This window comes from Pogona vitticeps, chromosome 2, assembly GCF_051106095.1.
Source record: "Pogona vitticeps strain Pit_001003342236 chromosome 2, PviZW2.1, whole genome shotgun sequence".
NCBI lineage: Eukaryota > Metazoa > Chordata > Lepidosauria > Squamata > Agamidae > Pogona > Pogona vitticeps.
In genome coordinates, this window is record NC_135784.1 from 280,743,791 (window position 1) to 280,768,880 (window position 25,090).

The 25,090-nt window shown below is 39.0% G+C and overlaps 1 protein-coding gene and 1 long non-coding RNA gene across 17 annotated transcripts in view; one reads left to right on the forward strand and one right to left on the reverse strand.

The window, feature by feature from the left end:
• The window catches only part of MAST4 (microtubule associated serine/threonine kinase family member 4), a 329,916-nt gene that overhangs the window by 23,088 nt on the left and 281,738 nt on the right, over positions 1–25,090 (reverse strand). For all 16 annotated transcript variants that reach the window (XM_072992693.2, XM_072992692.2, XM_072992691.2 and 13 more), the window contains 9 exons: positions 18,312–18,520; positions 17,279–17,417; positions 15,428–15,560; positions 14,585–14,750; positions 8,535–8,636; positions 7,181–7,303; positions 6,837–6,949; positions 4,465–4,592; positions 3,254–3,441 (listed from right to left, as the gene is read on the reverse strand). In XM_072992693.2, the coding sequence (XP_072848794.2) occupies positions 3,254–3,441; positions 4,465–4,592; positions 6,837–6,949; positions 7,181–7,303; positions 8,535–8,636; positions 14,585–14,750; positions 15,428–15,560; positions 17,279–17,417; positions 18,312–18,520 (1,301 nt within the window). The remainder of the gene's footprint in view (positions 1–3,253; positions 3,442–4,464; positions 4,593–6,836; positions 6,950–7,180; positions 7,304–8,534; positions 8,637–14,584; positions 14,751–15,427; positions 15,561–17,278; positions 17,418–18,311; positions 18,521–25,090) is intronic.
• LOC144586386 (uncharacterized) lies at positions 363–4,329 on the forward strand. Its single transcript, XR_013541179.1, has 3 exons — positions 363–499; positions 3,965–4,077; positions 4,256–4,329. It is a non-coding gene; the product is annotated as an uncharacterized LOC144586386 (long non-coding RNA).

A 25,090-nucleotide genomic window follows, 5' to 3' on the forward strand; every position in this document is an offset into this window, starting at 1 on the left:
AGATGGTGTCGTTGAGGGCCCACTCGTGGGTTTGGGTGGTAAGATGGCTCAGACGGTCGGCAACCTCGTTGTTCTCTGTAGCCATGTGAAGGGCCACCGGATCACAGTCACCCGCCTGGTCGAAACAGGGCTAGAATGGGCCAAGGCAGGGCTGGATATGATATCAGCCTCAGAACGGCCATGACTTGGCGACAAGCTTGGTATTGCAACCGAAGCTTGAGTCCGAGTAGGAAGATTCGATTCCCCTGCTTCAGAAATGGAGCCTTGATCTGAGATGTCCCTTGACAATTCCTCTAGGATGGGAGAAAGGAGGGAGACGTGGACAAATGGCCTTATCCCTTTGCTTTTTAACAGATTGAGTCTACGCCGACACAGAAGAAGACTTCGACATCGAGGCTGCAATGGAGATTTAGTCATGGAAGTCTTGATAGAAAACCTCAGCAAGGGAGTCATAGGAGCCAACAGGATGGAAGACTCAGATCGAGATGCTGGAACTGGGGTAAGTTCCATTGTGGGGCTGGTTGGCAGACTGGAAGGTGCCAAAGATTTTTCTCACAAGTGGGACCTCGGTCTTTGAAGCCAGAGTTTTAAAGCTGGTTTTGTTAACTTTTTACACTCCGGACAAGTTTGAGTTTGGTGACTCTCGCCCACACAGAACAAGCAACCATCGCAGCCATCAGTTAAAAGGAATTTTATTGGCACACGTTGTGCAGCACTTGAATGGTCCTGAGGAGGCCATAAAAGGGGGCAGAAAGGGAGGGGGAAGGGGGAATACAAAGAAAGATAACTCACAGGGAACATCTGTAAATAAAAGACTTGATTAAATTTGTAATCCAAGAATCGAAAACTGTAAAGCAGTCCAAAAATCAGAAAACCGTAGATATCACAAATCACAAATAGCTCTAGGAATCACAGAGAAGTCCAATTATAGCGGCAGCTAAAAGGAACTGAGGTATTACAGACAGGTGGAGCATGAGGCAACGTCCTACTAATCACATCTTTTTAAGCTCTAGAATATTTCAAGAAGTCCTGTGCAGGTGCAGTAAAACCAATTTGTGTACATCCACAGAGGCCACAAAGAAGTCGTCCAGCTTTTTATTAGTTTTTGTTTTGTGTTTATGAAGCTTTATAACTGTTTAAACCATTTGGAATTTTTAATTACTTGAATTTATTCCTATCTTTCCCCCCATAAATGCTGATAATAGATGGTCTGTAGTTCCTACGACAAAAATTGAAAAGTCCCTTATGTATTATGATGCCATTTATAGATCACATAGGACTATATAACGTAACAGCCCTATTCAAGAATTTACAACACATAGAAGGACTGCCTAGCCATTCCCTAGTCTGTTATTGCTTTCTCCATGTGGAAAGTGATGCGCCTAAAGATTAGAGGTTCCTGCTTGCATGTAGGCTCTCATTGTGAACAACAACCCTGGAAGAACAGGGCTCATGCTTGGCATAGACAGCCTAAATTTGACAAGAAACATCTTCTCTGGAGACACATTACTCTCTACAGGTAGAAAAAGATGATGTAGATGGGAGTGTCTAGGTCCTCCTGTGGTCAGTTGCTGGAAACAGCAGGGTAGATAAGACTTGAACAGGCCAAATGAAAAAAAAAATGAAATGAGGAGAGGAGACAGGATGCACTAAGCATTCTCCACATGGAAAATGATTTGGCAGGTACTAGCTAATCATAGATTAGTTAAGCATACAGTTGAATGCTACATTTATACACTATACAGAACACGGTTGTCTCTTAACAGTATTTCTGAAGAGCCTGGTTGGCGCAAGGAGAATACTGGAAATTTTAACTATGGCCATACTAGGAAGTATTAATTTAATTTAGTTATACCAACACATTGATATATTCTGTGCCTAAAGCAAAATATTCAGAAAAAACTCTTCAAAATGATTGTTAACAGCTAAATTTCAGGTTTAGCCCAGATTCCAACCGGACATTATGAGGGTCCCACAACTATTCTGTTCCAGGCCAAACTCAGAGCTTTCTTATAGATGTTTTAAAAAGATGTACTACACGTTCTGAACATTCCATTTAGGACAGTGGTTCCCAAATATTTTGGCCTCATGGGTCCCTTCATTTTCTGACCACTGCCTGCAGCTCCCTTTGCTCAGAGGGGCCACCAGGGCTCTCTCCCCCACCAGGAGCAGGAACTTGATCCCCCTCCCAGACATCTCATTTCCTCCTCCATCGTCTTATCCCCGAGGGCCCACCTCCTTCCAGATCCTAGCACAGGAAACTCCCAACGTTAACTGACAAGCACTTCCACTTGGTACCATACACATGGGGAAAAGAGAGGTGGCCACACAACCTCCACTTCCTGTTCTTGTTAGTCAGAATAGAGGAGCTGTTCACAGAGCTATAAAACCTGCAGATGAGCTGTTCATAAAGCCATGAACAGCTCCTCTACACCCTTCATAACTATATGCTCCATCCATTTTCCTGTGGCACCCCTGCCTGGAATTCACAGTGCCCCCTAGAGCCACAGCACACAGTTTTGGAACCCCTGCATTTAGGGTTATAAAACATTTCAGAAAGATACTGGATTTGTTTTTTTGCATGAACCCCTTCACATCAGTGTTCACAAGGGACACTGTTCAGAGGCAAACCACCTGTGACACAAAGAGTGGCCCCTGAGATGGCACTGCAGGGGACATGGGATAGAGCAGGCCTCTGATCTTGGATACTAATTCCCTAATCATGCAGAATATTGGCAGGTCCTTCTTCCCCAATACCAAAGCTCCAATAAAATGGAGTGTGAGCATAAAGAGAGTGGAGCAGGGGATGCCTTGGACACAAAAATATCAAAACACTTTGAAAAGTCCTGTAAATGGCCTAAAGGTTTTCATCCAACTCTGGTCTTTGGGGTGGGGCAACCAAGTTTTTTGAAGGGGGAAATAAAAGCCTAACCTTGTGAATACAGCTTAACCCTTCCTCCCTTGTCATAGTTACAAAAACAATAGTCAAAATGCCCACATTGTCACTGGGAAAAAAAATAGAAGCCCTATCTTCTTGCATACAGTCATTTCAATAAAAATCACCCTGCTATTAAAAAAATCAGCTGTGTTTCTGAAAAATGCACTTGACCTTAATTTCAAAGTTTGGCTTTGAAGTTAAGATAAAATGTTGGTCCTGGAATTTGGAGAGAAGGGTTATTTTCCCTACACCTAGAATTTTTGATTGCACAAAACATGACACTTTTATCACAAGGACCAGACTTGTTTGTCCTACCTGACAATGTGGTGCTACTGATTGTGCTTGCTGGAGTTGTTACCTCCAGTTCATCTTGAATAGTTTCTTCACTCAGAAATGCAGCCTTCTCTTGATCTTTATGGGGTCCAGTAGAGCGTGGAGTTTCTTCTTGTTCTACTTCAGCTGATATAGCCAATTTTGGAAGAACACCTGAATTGCGATGTTGCCTAGACATACAGGACACATATTTGTAGTCTACATTTAAATATTCACATTGCTTCATTAAACTCCAGAGGTACACACTAAGGAACACACTAAGGTTGGAAACAGAAGCATTAATCAAATACTTTTAAATAATCAGTGCACTTAATTTTCATCTCATGAGGCTCAGTGCCTAGCCATGACTGGGAAGGTCTGATCTGGTCCCAATGACACATGTTGCAGTTACATCCTGGCTGGATTACTGTAACACACTCTATGTGGGTCTACCTATGAAAAGTGTCAGGAAAATTCAGTGAATCCAAAACGCAGCAGCCAGATTGCCAACTAGGGCTGGACACAGAGATGACACAACAGCTTCACTGTCTGCCGATTCATTTCCAGGCAGAATTCAAAGTGATGCTTGTAACCTATGAAGCCCTAAACAGTTTGGGCTCAAACCATCTCAAGGATCACCTCTCCATTTATGAACCTGCTCAAGTGTTAAAATCATCAGAAGAGGCCTCTCTCTAATTTCCGTCAACTTCACAGGTGTATTTGGTGGGGACACAAGAGCAGCCTTTTCAGTTGCTGCTCCCAGAGTCTGGAATTCCCTCCCACAAGAGGCTTGACTGGCCCTATCTTTGCTGTCCTTCTGCAAGCAGGTAAAGACCTTTCTCAGAATTCTGCAAGCCAAGTGGGGTTTTTAAAATGGATTTTTGTACTTTACAGCACTGAATGTGTTTTGGTGTTTTGAGTATGTTTTTTGGTATTGTATTCATTTAAGTATTGTATATTCATTACTAGTAACTTATATACTGTCTTTTAATTGTCTTTTCAAAGGCTTTCATGGCCGGGATTGTTGTATGCCACTTTTAATTGTTGTATCCTGCTTTGGGACCTTTTATAGGAGAAAGGTGGGTTAATAATATTTTAAATAAAATAAATTTTAAAATTACAACTCAATCTCAACTTTTTCATGCGATGATTAGGAAAATAGCATATAATAAATATGCCATGGCAGTAGCAGTATGCCTGTATGAAATACTTACATTTCAGTATATTCTGAGTTCCAGCTTAATGATTCTGCAGATGTCAGTGTCACATTTTTTGTTCTCTCAGTCGTATCTTCCCTCTCTTCAGTTTGATTTCGAGTTACTCGATCTATAGTACTAAAAACCTGGGCATGGGGGCAAAAGAATTGATTGCTTGGAGTTGTTTGTATCTAAATGAACTTCAGAAAAATACATATCATGCAGGGCACTGCAGGCTCTAAATACTTATAGGCAGTATCCTGGGGTTTTAAAGCACTTTGTCAGATGATGAATGAAGTTGCAGGAGGTACTATTTTAAAAATGATTTTCAGTTCTGCTCTCCTTGCTCTCTCTGCCAAGCAACAGGATAGCTAATAGCATCTTTTATGTCATGAATTCATCTCATTTCAACCTTCTGAGTATATGAACTATGGGCCAGTGTTCAAAATCCATACATGCTTCAGTATTTGTAAACACAGAATTTATGTACATTTCAGATTATTTCTTTTCCATAAAACCTTTTAAAAAAAGGAAATCCCAGTAAATCATGTAATGGCCATCAGTCAGGAGTGCATGCAGGAGGAAAAGCGAAGTGAGCTTGACTGAAATGATGAGAATAAATTACTTGAGTAAAAGATTAGGAAGGGAAGAAACTGGTCATAAAAAGCCAGTTGTTTATCTGACAACCTACATACTGAGTTTGCTTACAGTGAAAAAAAGGGAAGCTACAAGGTATCAGTATCTGGCTATTCTTTTGGCACACTATCTTGCAAACGCACAGAAGCTATCTGCAAAGAGAAGATTTAAATGCCCCTTGCTGTTTAAGAAATGGATTCCTGCTGCCAAGTCATGACAAAGGTTTCATATCACTACATAGAAAGCAAGACCTTCTCTTGCCTTTCTCACTTACCCATTCTTAAATTTCCTATAGAGATGAATGGGGATTATGGATTACTACAGATGGAGAAGCATATATCTAAGGGTAAGAGGAACAGATACTTCTTTTTCAAACCACCTTTTACTGAACCATCTTCTGCAAAAAGCATATTAAAACACTATATATTGTCCATCTGAGTATATTTAATTACTTATAGTCATATACCATGCTAAAAATTTTTAGGAGGGTAATGGAAAAGCAGTTGCATTTTAAAAATATATATTTTAAGAGATTTAAAATATGCTACATCCCTTACTTGCAAGAAAAAGATATTTAAATGATGTCATTAACTGCCTGCAATTTGCAATAATGTTACTTGCAGCTTCAAAAATTTACTCTCATTAGAATAACACTAAACATAGATATAAATATTAGCTCTTACTTCCATTGATATTCTGAGGCTCTCTTCTACTTCGCTACTTCCTCACTTGCAAATTTTAAAACTATGCTCATAATTACTCCCAGTTTGATCTCATAGTGTCATGTTTGGAAATATGATAAATTGAGACAGCAGCAAATCTGGATGGGCCTTATTGATTTCTTGACAAACTGTTGTGTGGAATTCAATAGAATCCTAGCCAAGGATTTGGTGCACGGGAGACTAAAGGAACTAACATGATTAATGTTGACCTTTACATTTTTTCTCTCTCAGATAAATTATTCTTTATTTTCCCAGGCCAACTAACAATGCTACGTTTATTATAGGAATATTTACAGAAAGGGTTGGTTCCATAGCTCAGTGATTTAGGCATCCAGCTGTGGAACCAGAGGATGGGAGTTCAGTTCCCCACTGTGCATCTCAGAAGAGCCAGTCTGTCTGGCTTTGGCTAAGCTGAACAGGCCCAGGGAGCCCCCTGGAAGAAGGGAATGGTACACCAGTTCTGAGTATTCTCTACCTAGAAAACCTTAAAGGGTCAGAAATGACTTGGCAGTATACAATTAAATTACAGAAAGGTAATTTTGAAACATGATGCTATAAAAGATGCCCTTATATTTACCGGGGGGGGGGATTGATTTTTGGATTTTTTTTTCTTCATAGCTACCAGAATTCAGCAGGAATTCCCCTAACCAGATTTAGCCAAAAAATAAAAAATCCAAATTGTCAGAGTTTCAGGATGCACACCTGTTCTTCACCATGGTTCTCTTTGCAGCAATGGCCACTAAAGCATGGAGAAGGGCATGGGTTCAATCCACCCATGCCCTTAATGCCTCAGCATTTGTCATTTCTTGGCAAAGAACAAGTATGTATCCTGAAACTATGACAACTTGGATTATTTTGGCTAATGTTACTGGAATTCCTGCCAAAGTGTGGTAGCTGTAGTTTAAAAAAGTTGAAAATCCTATATTTAGAAAATAACTCACAAAAATTCATTTGCAGTTTTTCTTCTATTCAGTATGTGTCATTCATGCAAATAGGTTGCGATTCAATGTGTGTCTACATGCATAAACTTACTTTCGAAAATCGATGTGAACATGAGGAAAACTGCCTTATCTCCAAATTGAAGTCTTCATCATTTGTATCATCTTCCTCTTCTGTTTCCATATGATGATATTTTTCAGAACGAGCTGTACAATAATACATATTTTTTTCATTACATTAAAAACTAATTGAAAAAATAATTTTATTTAGATAAAGTTTAATCAATCCAGCAAAGAAATGCATCAACCTTTTCTATTTTAAAATATATATTTTTAAAAATCAAGGTTTAGTTGCAATAAACAAACAAAAAACAAAAAAACAACAACCCCAAAATATAAGTGAAATGTCAGATACTGTATAACAAAAAACATACATACTGTCAAAGTAGCTTGTGTCGTCTTCAGATTCTAGTTGAGGTATAAATTCTGCCTTCTGTCTCAGTAAGCTATTCCAGTCTAAGTGCTGAAAGAACTGGTGTTGTTTTACCTCATAAGCACCACCTGTTGGGCAGGGGGAAAGATAAATCCCTTTTGACTACTTCTCTAAATTTATTCTGCATGGATGTTGCAAACATTCAAAAATATTTTAGCCTTCAAAAATGATCAACTATGATGGGATTTTTCAGTTCTGCCGCATAACAAGATCATCTTTTGTTGGGTCACCAGCAGCGTTAGTCAAAAACATGGATTTGGGCACAGAACTTTACAACTTGTACAAAATACCATGGCTTTCTTCCATGAACAATACTTCTGCAGTGTTTTATTTGGGGCGGGGGGAAGGACTCTGAAAGGCAATCCCTCCCCACAAATTGCTGCTATTTTATCTAGTTGAAGCTACTTTTTAAACTTTCTATTCCCATTGTGAAAATGGAATAAGCAAAAATTTACATCCTTCTTCTACAGTCATGTATATGTTAAAACATCTACATTTCTTTTCTAATATGGTTTGCCTAAAATGTTTGTAAGTAAAAATAAAGTCTACAGCTGAAATTGTGTTGCATAGCTCTGTGGGCAGAATGGGGATTACGCCACCGCCACCAGCAAATCAACACTTATTATAGAAGATTTTGGGGTGCATATGACTTGTACATAATGCAAGAAAGTTGTCTGTACCTTGAAATCATCAAAGGAAGCCCTTAATTGGAAGCTATATAGCACCACTGTGGATGTCATCACCACTGTACACATTGAGCTGTGCAACACAATTTCAGCCTATGAATAACAAGAGTTATGATGGCAGATTTCTCAGTCTGTTAAGTATTTTTTTTATGGTGGAATTTCCTATTTTTGCATATTTTGCAGACAGGAAGCCTTCTGCCTATGAGAAAAATTACAACTGCACATGTGTACAAATCCACACTGATTAAGTATTTTCTCCTAGACTGAGCCCTTTTCAAAAAACAGGATCTCGGATATTTGCATTAATTGTAGAACGGCTTCCATGGGCTCAGCAGGTACTGTTCAAGAAAGTGTTTAGTGAATAAAAAGCAGTATCAGTATTTAGTAATATATGCTAAAAATAAATTACAGCATGACAACAAATGTACAAGATGGAATTTGTTTAAATAATACTTGTAAGATATTCTCTGAATCAGCAAAACAGTAGATACTTCTAATGAAATGCATGCTTATAACTTCAGTCCCTAGCAGATGTATTTTAGACCAAAAAAAGAGCTATAAATTAAAGAACCCTTACTTTTAGAACCCTTATATAAAAGTTAAGCTTTCTAACCTGTTCCCAGTCTCTCCAACGGGTTCTGCCTCAGAAGGAAAGTAATCAGATCCTGGGCATCAGGGGGTGGTGCTTCATCTTTTTCAGGCCAGTTGATCTCATCTAGCAGAAAGATAATTACAATTTGTGCATCTGTTTTAGATATATTCTAGCACACTACTTTTGAGTTGTGCAGCCTTGCCAGTAAACCCTTTCTATTCATACTGACAAAATTACAGTAAAGGGAAAAATTGAAATGGCAGGTCTCAGTAATGGGCACTGGATCTATCTTGTGGCCCAACAGGTATCACAGGATTATGAAACTGCAAATGACAAGAGTAAGATATTGCCAACACTGCTTAGGCAGACCTCAATATGAACACTAGAATTTCCTCCTGCCCTAAAGCAACTTCCAGTATCTCTTCAAATCTATTCCAGAAACCTCTCAGCAATCTGAAGCAGATTTAGGGAGTGGTTTTGGATGTAGGAGAAACTGACCGTTGTATATGCTGTGCTAAATACAACCAATACAAACTAGTTTGTTAAATCTTCAACTAAAATCAGGAAATAAAATGACATTTGTATTTTTCTTAAGTTCCATGATACCTACCAGAAAGTTGTAATTTGAAGTTAATGAATCATCAGCAGCAGCATGGTGCATTATATACAGATTTCTCCATATGTAGTATTATTTTTATTTATTTATTTAAAATATCTTTGCGCTTTCTCCTTGAAAAGGACCCAAGGCAGCTTACAACAATGAAAGACAATATTTAAAATTGAAAACATTAGAAGACAATATTTAAAACTACAAACAATGAATAAGGAGGCAACTTACATTAACAGGCAATATTAAGGCAAAGATCACTAACTATATAGAAAAAAGGCACTCTGAGAAATGGAAAACACAAAAATGGAATCATTATGTTAGACTGCACAGGAAAGCCACTGAAATCTACAAACACCATCAGAGCTTCAACAAAAAAGAAGAAAGTTTAAAACTCAACAAAGCCTGGCTCCCAGCACTGAAAAACACAGCATGCAAAAGGTCAACAAACTCTACCCAGCCACAAGGACCAGTGATCACTGCACACAAAAGACCAGCTAACAACACCCATCAATCACAGTGATAGATCATCTCTCCCCCTTATCACAACAATATAGCCACAACAAAAAATACGCTGATCACCATAATCACCCAATCTCCTGAAAATGACAAAAGCTGATTCCACAGCTATAAATACTCATCCAAGAAACTGCAACAGAACATAGACAGAGTTCTGACTCTATCCTCTAAAGATGCCGGCCATAGAGACAGGCGAAACGTTAGGAAGAAAAACTTTAAGAACATGGCCAAACAGCCCAGAAAACCCACAACAACCATCGAATCCCAGCCATGAAAGCCTTCAACAATAAAATGTGTATTCACTGACATGTGTAACCATGTAAGATGTGAGAACTAAACCTATACTTGCTTCCCTGCAGTTTCTGATGTCATTTAAACATGATTTGAAAAATAAAATATGTATGTATTGCTGCCCTAAGGAGTAAAAAACAAAACTGTTACTTCCAATGTGTGTTAATTAAATATTTCAAAAGAAGCCAGTAAACTGTATAAACAAGTTTTTTATTATAAGCAACCCACTTACAAATCTCTATCTGGATGAGGAAATACAGTATTGTTTTGTATACAGAATTGCAATTTGTCCAGCCACCTTCACTAGTGGAATGTCTCACCATATTTTGTGAAATAGATTGGGCAATAGTCAGTAACGAAGACATCATTCTGGTAGCTATTTGGCATAAACAGTGGCTGTATATATCTACACATCTGGAAAATTCATGAGAACAGCAGGTAGAAACTAATAGATACTGTTTAATTATCATTTAGTTTTGCCAGAAACTGCATCACTATACTTAGGGTCAGCCTGGAGGTTAAGATCTAAAAGGTTATTGAATTTTAAATGAAAGAAGAACAGCTGTTACAGAAATAACATTACACTGTAACACCAGCAGTGAAATCATTAACAATCTGTGAACGACATTTGAGTCCTTCTTTGCCCCATTATTTATTATTTGGGAGACATTTGTTTTAGGGTTTTATTACATTTCCATTAATTTAAAGCATTGTGCCATAGGCATTTTCTCATTTATGCAAATTAAGTGCACATGAACTTCTTTTCATATTTTTTTAAGCTTAAGAGGCTATACTGATTTGAAAACTGTTAACGAACCAGGTACAGTTTTTAAAAAGCCATTTCCATCTCCCCCCGCCACCAGTACCATTGTTGTTACATCTTCTGATTTTATTTTTCATATACAGTATTGGCTTATTCTTTTTACTCTTTCCAGTTCCTTTGATATCCAGTGCTTTAGACCAGTGGATACTTTCACAAGATTTAGGGACCAATTTTTCATCCTTAGGATCTACTAGGGGCCGTACTAGCCCTGGAAATCAGCACAAAGGTGCAAAATGAATGAATGAATGAATGAATGAATGAATGAACACATGAATGAACGAACAAACGAACGAACGAATGAATGAAGTGTTGCTGGAAGCTGAGTTCCAGTTTAGTTTCTATGAGCTTGGAGTTGTGAGGGGCAATGGGAAGACTTGTATGTCATTTATTGCAGAGTCACCAATTCAAGGGGCTTGTAACATCTGGAAATTTTAGGTGGGAAAGAAAAAGAAGACATTCAAAGTCACCAAAATGGCCTTGGGATGCAATTTGCCTTTCTGAGTAAGATTAAGTATTCAGCCAAGAATTGCTTCAATTATTCATCTATTTAGGTCTATAGAAAATAAATTTAGGAGTTGCTAATGACTTTTTGAAGTGTTTTTATGAGTAGTGCAGTTAAAAGGTTTTCTCTAGCAAAGTCACCCCAAATTTGTCCCCCTTACAGAGCAGGAATCCCCAACAGTAGTTCAAGGATCCCAGGCATACCCAAATATTTACACATCCCAGATAATCCCTCATCATTGGGAGTGTGTGACAAGATTTGTTATCACTCTCTTTCCTACTGAAGAAAGAATGAGACTCCTCCCCAGCATTTCTGATATAGTTTTTTGCTTTGTCATAGCAATACAGTGAGAAAAGAGCACTTTCCATGGAATTGACTGGAAATTGGGAAGCCAAAGGATTTGGTGAAAGCACGGAGTCATGCTATCTTAGGGTGGATGAAAGTTGTGTACATGATACAGAGAGGACTCAACTGGCACCCACACTGCAATCATTCCAGCACAAGGCCACAACATTTTTGAACATCCAGACATTATAATTTGTATAGGTTTTCTAGAATTAAGGGGTTAGCTGCATTTTGATAGTCATATTTTACATTGTTGAGTTGGCCAGGAATGCATTTACCAGGAGTGTATCTGCAAAATTAAACTAGTGTGCCAGCTATGTCCATTTCTTGAGATACCTGATCAGGCCACTGTGATACACACCGTAGTTACTCCCCAGCTGGATTATTGTAATAAGCTCTATGTGGGGCTTCCAATAGAAAGTGTCAGGAAACTTCAACGGTTCTAAAATGCAGCAGCCAGAATGTTGACTGGGGCTGGTTACAGGGATCACATAAGCCCTGTTACAGCAGCTCCGCTGGCTGCCGATCAGTTACCAGGCACAATTTACAGTGCTGGTTTTAAACTATATAGCCCTAAATGGTCTGAGTCTAAGCTATCTCAAACATCGTATCTCCCATTATGAGCTGACTTGAGTGTTAAGATAATCAGGAGAAGCCTTTCTCTCAGTCCAGCCACCTTCGTAGGTGTGCCTGATGGAGACACAGGAGACAGCCTTCTCTATTGCAGCACACAGACTTTGGAACTCCCTCCAACAGGAGGCCCCATTTTTGCTATTCTTCCGCAAGCAGGCAAAGATCTTTGTCCTCAGGCAAGCCTTCCCTCCGTAAACCAGTGACCTGTGTGTGATTTTTAGATGGATTGTTATACATTACTGCTTTGACGAGATTTTTAGTACTACTTGTGTTTTCCATTTTTGTGTTTTCCATTTCTCAGAGTGCCTTTTTCCTGTATATTTATTGATCTTTGCCTTAATATTGCCTGTTAATGTTGTAAGTTGCCTCCTTATTCATTGTCTGCAGTTTTAAATACAGTGGTGCCTCGCATAGCGATCGCTCCATTTAACGAAGAAATCGCTTTGCGACAATGTTTTTGCGATTGCAAAAGCAATCGCTTTGCAATGTTCCCTATGGGGAAATTTTGCTTTGCGATGATCGCAGGGAAGGGCTGTGTTTAGGGATGGATTCCTCGCGTAAGAGGCAGCCAAAATGGCCGCCGTATGGAGGATCTTCACTTAAAGGTTAGTTTTTAGCCCACAGGAACGCATTAATGGCGTTTTAATGTGTTTCTATGGGCTTTTTAATATCGTTTAGCGATGTTATCGCTTAGCAGCGATTTTTGCTGCACGGATTAACATCACTAAGCGAGGCAGCACTGTATTGTCTTCTAATGAAGGTGACGACCGTTCATTCATTGTTTTCAACGTTACGTATTGTCTTTCATTGTTGTAAGCTACGTTGGGTCCTTTTCAAGGAGAAAGATCAAAAATATTTTATATAAATAAATAAAAATAATACTACATATGGAGAAATCTGTATACAGTGGTGCCTCGCATAGCGAGGTTAATTCGTTCTAAAAAAAACATCGCTATGGGAAAACATCGTTAAGTGAAACGAGTTTTCCCATAGAGATGCATTGAAAACCGGATAATCCGTTCTAATAGGAACGGATTATCCGGTTTTCTCCCTCCCCCCGCGGCTTGGATCTGACCCGCGGCGGTTACCTCAGCCATGGCTGGACTCCCTAGAGTCCGGCCATGGCTGGGGTAGCCGCCGCAGCTCGGATCCAAGCTGCGGGGGGAGAGTGGGGGGTCTGGATGCCTTTCAGGCATCCCGGGCTTGGATCTCACCCCCTGCCGGTTACCCAAACCATGGGTAACCGGCGGCGGGTGGGATCCAAGCCCGGGATGCCTGAAAGGCGTCCGGATCCCACCACCCTCCCCCCGCGGCTCGGATCCAAGCCGTGGGGGGAGGGTCGGAAGCATAGCCGGACTTCAGCCGGCTGAAACCCCGGCGTTCGCTCGGGAGGAGGTGGGGGAATCTTCCCACCTCCTCCTGCCCGATCGCCGGCCTGTCAGCCGGCTGAAAACCCGGCGTTCGCTCGGGAGGAGGTGGGCGAAGCTTCCCACCTCCTCCTGCCCAATCGCCAGCCTCTTAGCCGGCTGAAGTCCGGCTATGCTTCCGACCCTCCCCCCACAGCTTGGATCCAAGCCATGGGGGGAGGGTCGGAAGCATAGCCGGACTTCAGCTGGCTGAAAACCCGGCGTTCGCTCGGGAGGAGGTGGGCGAAGCTTCCCACCTCCTCCTGCCCGATCGCCGGCCTCTTAGCCGGCTGAAGTCTGGCTATGCTTCCGACCCTCCCCCCACGGCTTGGCTGACAGGCCGGCGATCGGGCAGGAGGAGGTGGGAAGCTTCGCCCACCTCCTCCCGAGCGAACGCCGGGTTTTCAGCCGGCTGACAGGCCGGCGATCGGGCAGGAGGAGGTGGGAAGATTCCCCCACCTCCTCCCGAGCGAACGCCGGGTTTTCAGCCGGCTGACAGGCCGGCGATCGGGCAGGAGGAGGTGGGAAGATTCCCCCACCTCCTCCCGAGCGAACGCCTGCTTGTTCAGCCGGCAAATGGTGCCTATGGGGAAAACATCGCAAAGCGATTTTTCCCCATAGGCATCATCGGTATGCGATCGCAAAAACGATCGCAAAAAAGGCATCGTTATGTGGATTCCTCGTTATACGAGGCACTCGTTATACGAGGCACCACTGTATAATACACCATGCTGCTGATGATGATTCATTGACTTCAACTTTCTGCTGGGTGTCATGGAACTTAAGAAAAATACAAATGTTATTGTTTCTTATACAGAAAAGAGGGCTGTTTTCCTCAAAGCAACAAAGACCTGCCTGAGAGTTTAAGGCTAGCATAGTGGCCTTCTGTACAGTGCATGATTGGTAAGTATATAATGGTAACAATTTCAGCTTTGCGGTATTTACCACTGATTACTTGTCCAAATAATTCCTCTGGTGTATCCCCAAAAAATGGCACACACCCAACGAGAAATTCATAAAGGATAATTCCCATAGACCACCAGTCCACTGGTTTGCCATAACCCTGCCTCAGGATTACTTCTGGAGCTATATATTCTGGTGTGCCACAGACCTAAAAGGAAGAAAAACAATGTGAATTTAATATTTTTGTGCAAAGGTTTATTGTTGATTTCTAACAGCATATCAGAAAAATCACAGCAGTTCTGGTACAATACGCCCAAAATCTGTATTTCATGTTTTCTAATGAAATTAATGAAGGCCTTTGACGGAATTTATCAAAATGGAAATATATTTTATATATGCTGTTCACTACTATGAAATCATAATAAATCACACTTATTCACACCATACACTGAAACTTATTCTTATTTTATCATGGAAACTTCAATGGTTTTACCTTAAGTAACTTCTAGAGTGAACAGATTGTGGGCTAATGGTAATGAGGCATGCTTAAAGGGAAATGGGCCATAGCTAGGATTTTTAGCACCCTTGATTGTACAATGCATCATGAGTTCCACAAGTACTCTGCTGAGACTCCTGAATTCTTTATAAAAACAACATTCCATTTGTCTCTCTCTCAGAACCTCACTTGCTCAGTGTCAGATCGTCCATCTTACTAACAGACCATAATGGCAGAAAAAAGAGTACAGAATAATTTGCAATTCAACAGTAAAGAAAACTCTTACAAGAATATTTTCAATATTACTATAAAAATAAAAAGGGATCTGCATTATTTCTACAATGCATTTCATTTCAAATTTCTTATTTCAAGACAAGTGGAAACTGTACCTGCTTATCCAGAAATTCTCTAGCATCCTTTTCAATGTGACCTTCATAAAGGTTGGTGGTCATGCTCATGAGACCAACTTTGGACAGCCCAAAATCTGTTAACTTTATATGTCCCATGGATGTTACTAACAAACTGAAAATAAGAATGATAGTAAATTACTTTAATCTACTGTTTTGCAGCAGCTATTTTTAAGACTATGTTATAACATGCTGTATGTACACATCATGGAATAAGCTCAGTATATAACTATTAAAATTGGCAAGAATACAGTATTGCATGCACAGTATTACACTGATTTTTCTTCCAGAAGACTGGACTAATATTGCTGAGAATGCCAGTCTTATAACAGCAGAGCCAGTTAGTAGATCAAGAACTGTGACTACAGAATGACCCACAAAAGAGAAAAAATGAAAATTTTTGTTTTTGTTTTCCTGTTCTTGTTTTGGTTTCAATAAAAGAGCCTCTTAAACATAAATAATCCATTTTAATGAAAGGGGCTACACAAAAATCCTATACTTTTTTTTGTTTCCCTGTTTCATTGAACCTTTCTTTTATTCTTTCTCAAATAATGTGAGGAAAGTTTGAGCAACAGCATTGCACAGGTTACTGACAACAATCGTTCAGAACATACAGGAAAGGGGAGCAGGAATTTTCAAGTGGTAGAAATCTGTGCATTGGTTAGAACTAGTGATGGCCATTTTCAGCAGTTTTATGTGGTTTGCTGGATTGGGTCCATATATGCTGCACAGGTATCCTAGATTCCAAGCTCCACCTCCTCCCACAGGCACTCACTCAGAGGAGGAGGAGCAGGGAAAGCTCACCGTGTTGCTTACGATGGGGTGTCCGTGGGAGGAGATGGGGCACAGAATCCAGGGCATCCATGCAACACCTGTGAGCTTGATAAGCAAACTACGCAGAATGTGCCCATCTCTAATAAGTATCTAGTGAGGCATGATCTTTGCTTCAGGCATTCCTCGTGGGTGGGATCTTTGTGCTGCAGAGCTCCTGCTATCCCCATCTTGTGCTGTCCAGGCCATTCCGCCCAGGCCTATCTTGGATCCTTTTTGCCTTTTCTCCTCTGGATTTTCGGGGAGGGGACTGTGCTGCTACAACTAAGGAACATGCCATGCCACCATGCATCCTTGTACCTGTAATTATTTTTTTCATTCTCCCATTTAATTTCTTTAGGAACGCCACCCCCACCCCCATCTTTTTTTAAAATCCTTTTCTTTCTTGTATCAAAGAGAGAAAGAGAAATCTCCCCATATTCTAGCCATCTTGACTTGAGGAGGACCTTTGCTTGTATTTTTTGCCACTACTGGCTTGTTTTCTCGGGTTCTGGTGTGCATGTGTGTGTGTGCTTTTAACATTGTTATTTAATTAATTTATTGTGTAGTTGTTCTGTTACAGGTGTATATTTTAATGAAGGGAGCTGCTTTGTTTTATTCTGTGGGATCAGTGTGTGGGTCAAGGGCAGTACTTTGTGGCTGTGTCAAAGCCAAAGCACCGCTGGGCTATGTCGGTGTCTGCATAGGTCTGATGGAAGTTTTTATTCTTTCTCTTCTACTGTTGCCTGCTTTTGGAGTAGACAGATTTATTCTCTGCCTTTACCCCCTTAAAACTCAGTCCAACATAATAAATTAAACATCAAAAAGGATTTATCCAACACCTTCATTACAATTAAAATTATTTGACTATAAATAAAACATTCACGTGATTATTTTATGATCATACTGTGTATTCTGAATTTATACAGTAAGTTCGAGATAACCATCTCCCCTACAATGTCATGTTCTCCATATAAAATTCTTTGGCAACTATTTTGTTGTAGTTTCATACTATACACATACTTATCTGGTTTCAAATCTCTGTGCACTATTCCATAGTTGTGAAGATACTCCAGTGCTAGAACAGTCTCTGCAAAATACATCCTGGCCATGTCTACAGGCAGAGGACCCATGTTTTTCAGTAAAGTAGCACAATCTCCACCTAAAACACAAGTCCAACAAACAATTCAAGATTCCATTTGGATATTTGAAAGATATATTTTTATTGCTGAAGCGAAACTGGAACTACTACAATAATAATAAGACTAATATATTTAAAAATATATTTAACATAAAAGGTTAAGCAATTTGTTCTGCCCCTTCCTTTATACTCTCAACAACCTGTAAGGCATGTTAGACAAAGAAGGCCTATAGTAAGGTTGGTCATAGCTGATTAGAGAGCTGAACTTTGCTTTCTATAAATACCAAACCAATGTATAGGAAACCCTGATCCCAAATCCATAAGTAATCCACTGGGGTTCATTTGGCTCAGAAGCACCTTATATTCCTACGATCAGTCAATAACAGAAGATCAGAAAATATTTAAAATCCAGGGAGCTAATTCTATGGAACTATACTTTGCAGCACAGGAAGCTATGAGTCTTACTGGGGTTCAGTTATATATGAATAGATATGCAGAGAAATGAACTGTGATTTTGACAGTTTAAGTTGTTGCATTAGAACTTAATCCTGATTCCATGTGCTTAGAATGGAGCTGTTCTCTATATGCTTCATGGAAAGAAGTCCAAATTGGTAATAACTGGTGACAAGTCAAAGCAGTTGTGGTAATAACCACAACTGCTTTGGCTTGGCACCATCCCATGCCCTTAGTCTTCCTCGCAATTGCAAGGCGGCCATCAAGACTCTTCCCAAACTTGGTCCTAGGGCTAAAATGGTCCCTTACCATGATTTTGCCAAGCATCATTATTTTAAATGAAGAAATTATAAAATAGATATTTCTTCCTTTTATGATATACTCAGGGATGGGAATCCAACAAATGTATCATGTTTCAATATTACATTGTGCTTCTCACTGGATCCAGAACAAATATCTTACCTTCTACATATTCCATGACCATACACAAATGGCGTCTAGTTTCAAAGGAACAATACATGCTGACCACAAATGGATTTTCTGCAAATGTCAAGATATCACGCTCAACAAATGCCTGCTGAATCTGATTTCGAAGAATGATATTCTGTTTGTTAATCTTCTTCATGGCAAACCTCTGTCTGGTTTCTTTATGCCGCACCAAATGAACAGCACTTGCAGGAAAAAAAAGAGGGAAAATGCACCAGGATAAAATCGTCTTTCCAGTACTGAATATGAGAACTTTGTGAATATATTTCACATTGGAAGGGTAACCGCAGGATTCAGTTTCCTGACTCAACTTGCCTCCTAAGTTAACTAATTCACCTTTTATGAATCCAATTCAATCCAACGAAAAGAAATCCAAAAAAAATGGGCAGCATTCATTAATGCTTTTATGACACAGAAAACTGGCGTAAGGTAAAACAGTAACTTTCAGTCTGCGATCACTTATTATTCATATTTGTACTGTATATAAGAATAAGATACTTTTCATTTGAGGGAGTGATCATATGAGAACATTAAAAAAGAGGGAGCTTCATACACAGTGGCACTAATGTAACCAATTAACTGCGCTTGATGCCACTACGCAAGATGAGCAGTGGCAAAGTCAATCTAGAATTTCTTGAATTATTAGTTACTGATTAACTCCAACTATGATTCAATCATCAAGTTTATTGTAGGCCAGGCAGGCAAATAGAATAGGACTTCATAAAACAAGTGGCATTGGGAAGGTACTGCTGCAAACATGATTTAATAAGAGGATCTATGAAGTTCACAATTCATTGGTAAATGAACTGATACTGTATATACGGCTTTAAATTGTTTGTGAAGAAATTGTACAGATGTTCACATACTTGGAAACATTTCAGCTCAGTGAGGCTGAGAAACATTTTAATCTCTTATCAGTCAGACAAGAGAAAGTTGTGGGAAGCAAAAGAAAACTAAAAAGAGACAATAGGAAAGTCAAAATGGCTGTATTATAGTCTTGTTTTAAATTATTTCCTCACAATCATTTCATAAATGCTTAAGGTTTCCTTGCTTTTTAATACTTGCCAAGATTGTTTCATTTTGCTCTTTCTACCCTTTAAAAAAAAATAACAGGGTAAATACCACTCCTATGACCTCTGCACGTTATATCCCAAAATACGCCTCTTAACCTTTTTCCTTAGGCAGACGGTACTGTGCCCATTTCAGCACAGCACCATTAAAAAACCAAATGTAGGATGATAATAAATCTCGGGCAAAGTACAATTTGCATCCCTTTCCCTGTTGTTTCTACAGAATGACATTCTACAACAAGCTCTCTTCTTCCTAAAGCCATGCAATTCTGCATAGCAACCTGTTTCAACTGACTTCTTTCCCTTCATTTCTTCACAATTCCCCAGCTGAAATCCTGTTCACCCTCAGGTATTATGAAGTTATTCCAGTGTAAGCATGCTGGGCATTACAGCCAGGCAGGCCAGATATATATAATTATATTAGCATAATAATAATAAAAACATAAAAATATAAGTCACTTGGATCCTCCTTTCTGGGAAGCTGGTGGTTGATGGCTCCATGGGGTAGGCTGATAATCAAGGTGGTATCTAGTGTTGTGTGTCTGCCCTCCTCTGGTAGACCTTCGCCCACATATTGGGCACATATTGCACAAATTATATGTATGTGATTACACACCACGCATTTGCTAGTATGCCACATTTCCCTGAAATTACAGTCAAAATGATTCATAATACTATCATACGTTTATATGCAAATAAATCATTCTTCCTCCAGAGTTTTGTTCACTATCCCTTTTGCTTCTCTGCACTTTCTACTGCCCCTTTGAGATCTGTCTTGTTTGGGAAGTTCAGCTTTTACACTCAGTCATCTTTCCCTATAATTTCATTGTTCTGAGTCTCTGATGGCCTCAGGATAGGCAATGGTGATTTAGAGGCATTAAAGACTCCTCCTCCGTCTTGAGGCTACCACAGCTTGAAAGGAATCCTAGGGAGCCTCAGAATCTGGGGGGTGGGGTGGATAGGAAACTTTTAATTGTGACTGATGATGTCATCTGCCTTACAAGTGAAGAGCTGCATGGCCCCAGAGCACCCCAGAGGTAGGTATGGTTAATCACCTCTGAGTACTTTAGACTTAGAAAACTCAGAAGGATCACTGCACATCAGAATTCATTTGACAATACATAATTAGTTAATTAATTGAATCAACACATGGAAGTGCTATTGATTCAACAGGCCTACTCTAGTTGCTTGTTTCCATTTCCTTACTGCTCCATTATTTATTGAAATGTATTTATTTAAAATATGTTTACCTCATCTTTCTCCTCAAAAGGACCCACGGTGGTGTAAACCATTAAAGACAATATTAAAACTAATACCGTGTTTCCCCAAAAATAAGACTGGGTCTTATATTAATTTTTGCTCCAAAAAAACGCATTAGGGCTTATTTTCAGTGGATGTTTTATTTTTTCATGCACAACAATTTACATTTATTCAAATACAGTCATGTCATCTTCTGGTTGTTGCACAATGGTGAGGGCGGGGTTTCACTTAACTGGGGCTTATTTTTGGGGTAGGGCATATTACGAGCATCCTGAAAAATCATATTAGGGCTTATTTTCAGGTTAGGTCTTATTTTCGGGGAAACAAGGAAGTGAGTATACTATTACTAAAATGGATAAAACAAATACCATACTGAAAAACATACATTCAAAGCAGTAAGGTACAACAACCCATTAACCCCCCACCCCTACTCTCAGGTATCCAGTCACTCAAGGAAAGCTTGCCTGAAGTGAAAGATCTTTGTCTGCTTTCAGAAGGACAGCAAAAATGGGGGAAGCCATTAGTGCTGCCACTCTCTGGGTGGTTCACAATATACAATGAAATCATATGCTAAAATACTACATAAAAATACAATAATCCAATAAAATACAATAAACCCTTCCCTACCGAAAACTAAAATTTTTAAATAAAAATACAAAAAGTAAAACCCATTTGAACATTTCAGGACAATATTCACACTAGAAAAAGACAGCTTTGTATAATTCAATTTTAATCAACTTCCTAAAAACAGAGAGGGACGGTGCCTGGCGAACCTCTGTAGGAAGTTTGATCCAGAGGGAAGGGGCCATGACTGAGAAAGCTTGGTTTCTAGTATTGGCTTTTCCAGCCTCCTTGTGACATATTACTAAATTCCCGCCAATCAGTAATAAGTAGGGTTGAAAATAACACTTGTAAAATTTCTCCTTCTCATCAGTTTTGGCTGTCTTGACATGATGAGACTCCTCTGAGAAGCATTCCAAAGCCCTGCAACAGTCTTTGTTTTCACCTGTGAGCGAGACAAAGGGATGCACAGTCTCCACAGATAATGTAACATGTTTCTAGTTTTCTTTCTCTTTCAGAAGCAAAGTGGATGACCATGCACGCACATGCACACATGTGCACACATGCACGCACCACACACACACATGTATGATGCACAGAAGGACTAATTGACTGTTAAGGAAGATACCAACAATTTCCTTAGTGCTTCAAATTCTTAAATATAGCAGCAATGGAGAAGGTGCTGGGGAAGCTGTTGGGGCACCAGATGGGGGTGGTGGAGGAGTCTTTTTAGTTCCTAAAATTGCCACATCCAGGATGACTTTACTAACAGCAGCGATTTTTAAAAATTAAAGACTTCTTTCCCCATCCCTCAGCCCCCAATAGTTTCCTCATGACAAAAGGGATTCCAGGAGATCTTTGGGACCTTTGAGGGAGGAACCGGACATTTTTTTATTTCTAAAAAAATCACCTCAACTGATGGTATCAGCCTTACATAGCGCAACTTGCAGAAAAGGATTTTGACCAGCAAGTCCTTTCTGAGAAACTAATCTTGTATAAAAATCTGTTTCTTAATTAAATAGCAAGGAGAGATTCCATTTAGAAACATCAAACCCTTTCATTTTTAACTCTACAGACTATATGTGTAGTATCATTATCAAAACCTTTTTTATGGCAAGGAGATTTAGCAGTGTGATCAATGTTCCCTCTATGCCCAGGATTCCATCTAAATTTCTTTAAGACCAGCTTCACTATCTTCTCAAGCTCTCTTTATGTCTATAGTAGAAGGTTGCTTGTGAAAGTATGACCCTGGAATGTGTTTACAATAAAATTTACTGGGTGCAAGTTCAAGGTTAGTCAGTAGTGACAAAACATCCAGATAAAAATTGAAGAAAAAAAGTTATGGTGCCTTAAAGAATAACTGTTTACCGTATATTTCAGTGCAAACTTTCATGGATATTTTCACCTCTTCTGATAGCTATAAATGTCTGAAGGAGTGATTGCCTCCACAAAAAGTAACACTGAAATATAATAGTTTTGAAGATACCACAGTTTTTTTGTTTTTTGTTTTGCTTTTTGTCTGGATACAGACTAACAAAGCTGTTTCTTTGAAAACTATTGATAAGAGATGGACACATCTTTAAAGTGTACTGACTTAGATGTTTAATTGTGTAATCATTAGTGAAATATGGGGAAATTTAGCTGCACATACGTAAGATTAACAAGCAGGTGCAATTAATTGCTATGTTGTTTGAAAATATATAAATTCCAAAGACATCTTTGTGGTATGCCTCACCATAGACCTCCATTCTATGAAAGCACGGCCCACTTGCTGAAAGCAGAAGGTATGTAAGACCACTCTTTCTATGTACTCTGCTCCTTTACCATTCAAATTTTCTGGTTTACTGTCTTTTAAATATTTTTTTAAATCTTTCCTTCATTAGTGTGTTAAGTGTCTCCAAAGCCAAAAGGAACTTCTTGTCAGCCTCTGCAAGACAATATGACACCTTATATTCTATGAGACATATTGAAGTAATGGTCCCCTAAATCATGTACACATCAAGAGGTGAAAGAAGATCACTGGGAGTTTCATATTAGTGATCATTTTCAAACAGCTCAGACCTTATTCCAAAAAAGACTGAAACAACTATCAGTGGCCCTTCAAAGCTATGCACATCAGCTAACAGAAACACTTAGTCTGCTCTGTTATGAAGTTATCTGCCACATGCATTTACTTCCGCAATCCTTGCTAGCAAAACTCTCAGAAAGCAATTCCAAACTGTAATTACATAACGTACAAAGACACTATAAATGACTATTGATCTAGTTCATAAAAGCATGCTGATGAAGGATTAGGCAGTGCAACAATTATGAATGAAAGTTCTGTTCAAGGTTAAAATGTTGAGAGAGAAAGCAAACTGCACTTGCAGTAAGAAACAATTTATGGACGAGAAACAAAGAATTGGCTTGAAGAGAAAGTCTAAGACAGCTTGCAAAACCATTAATGACTTGGCCCGCATCCGACATGTTTACAGATTCACAGCTTGTTTAACTTCTTGTATATTCCCAACCATTCATTTCCGATAGCTTGATGTACCTTATCTAGTATAATGTCATTTAATTACACTGCAAAGGGTTTACTCTCCCAATTATAGAATAGCCTTCTGAAAAGATATTTACTGAAACAGGGAGGCGGGTTCAAATTTAAACTCATCAAGCTGAATATATCTGACAAACTTCTGCTGAAGTATGCCAAGATCAACAATTATATTTGAAACAGAGCATTTAAACTCACTAATGAAGGAACCAAAATCCAAAACAGAACAAAATAAATGAATGAATTAACTATAACCCCTCACACACACACATGATGTGTGAGCACTGGTTCATTCTAAATGTTTTCATTTAGAAGAAACAGTATATTACACAACAATAATAAAAAGATCAACTAACTATATCACAAAAAGTATAGCCATTGACATTCTGAAAATGAATTAGTGAACCAATATCAAGACCTCACTTATTTAAAGTACTTAAGAAAATTAATGGCCTGGAAAACACCAAAAGGAAAAATGTTTCACATCAACCTTAATGTTATTTTCAGTTTATACCGGTAATAAACAGCATTAAGTACCCTTGCAGCAGTTTAACACTGTGCTTCCACAAATGTCATTGAATAATTAATGTTTAATACATTCTTAAGAGCTCAGGTATTAAAAGTAATGCCCTACTTTTTAAAGCTAGAATTAATGAGACAATAACAATGCTGATCAGAATTCTGACTTTGTGGTTTTCTTGCTAATAATTTGATGAACCCAGATAAACAATGAGAACTAATGAAGATTAAAAAGTGAAGAGTACCAAAGGCATGATCCTGCCACAGATAAGCATTTTGAAGTTCAACTGATTCAGATTCTTTAAAAACGCACTGATTGTGTTATTGGGTATTCCTTGATTCATGGGAATTCCAAGGTACAGAGTTAGAAGTAGAGTTAGGTTAACACAAGAAGTATAAGAACAATCCTGAGTTTCTCAAAACTATTTAACATTTCTGCCTGGCACTTCTTCAGCATAGGTTTTCTTTGTTTGTTTTTGGTGAGTACTGGTCTAATGTCAGTGTTAAAAACAAAGGCTGAATTACGGTTTTATCATTCAGTCTCTCTGATCTGAAAAGCAGCATAATGGGGGCATTTTTGTTTTGATTTTTATTGTTGTTCTGAACAAGTTACACATTATTGTTTAAGCTTGTTTAACTAAAAAGATGCAAAAATACTGCGATTAGAGAATGCTACTCTTATAGATGTTCTCATTCACTTCTTGTTAATGTCTCTTTTCCAAAGTGATGTCTTTCTTCTAAGAGGAGATTTTGTACATCTGACACAAAATACTGGAGAGAAAGTATATGAAGAGAGATTAAGAATGCAC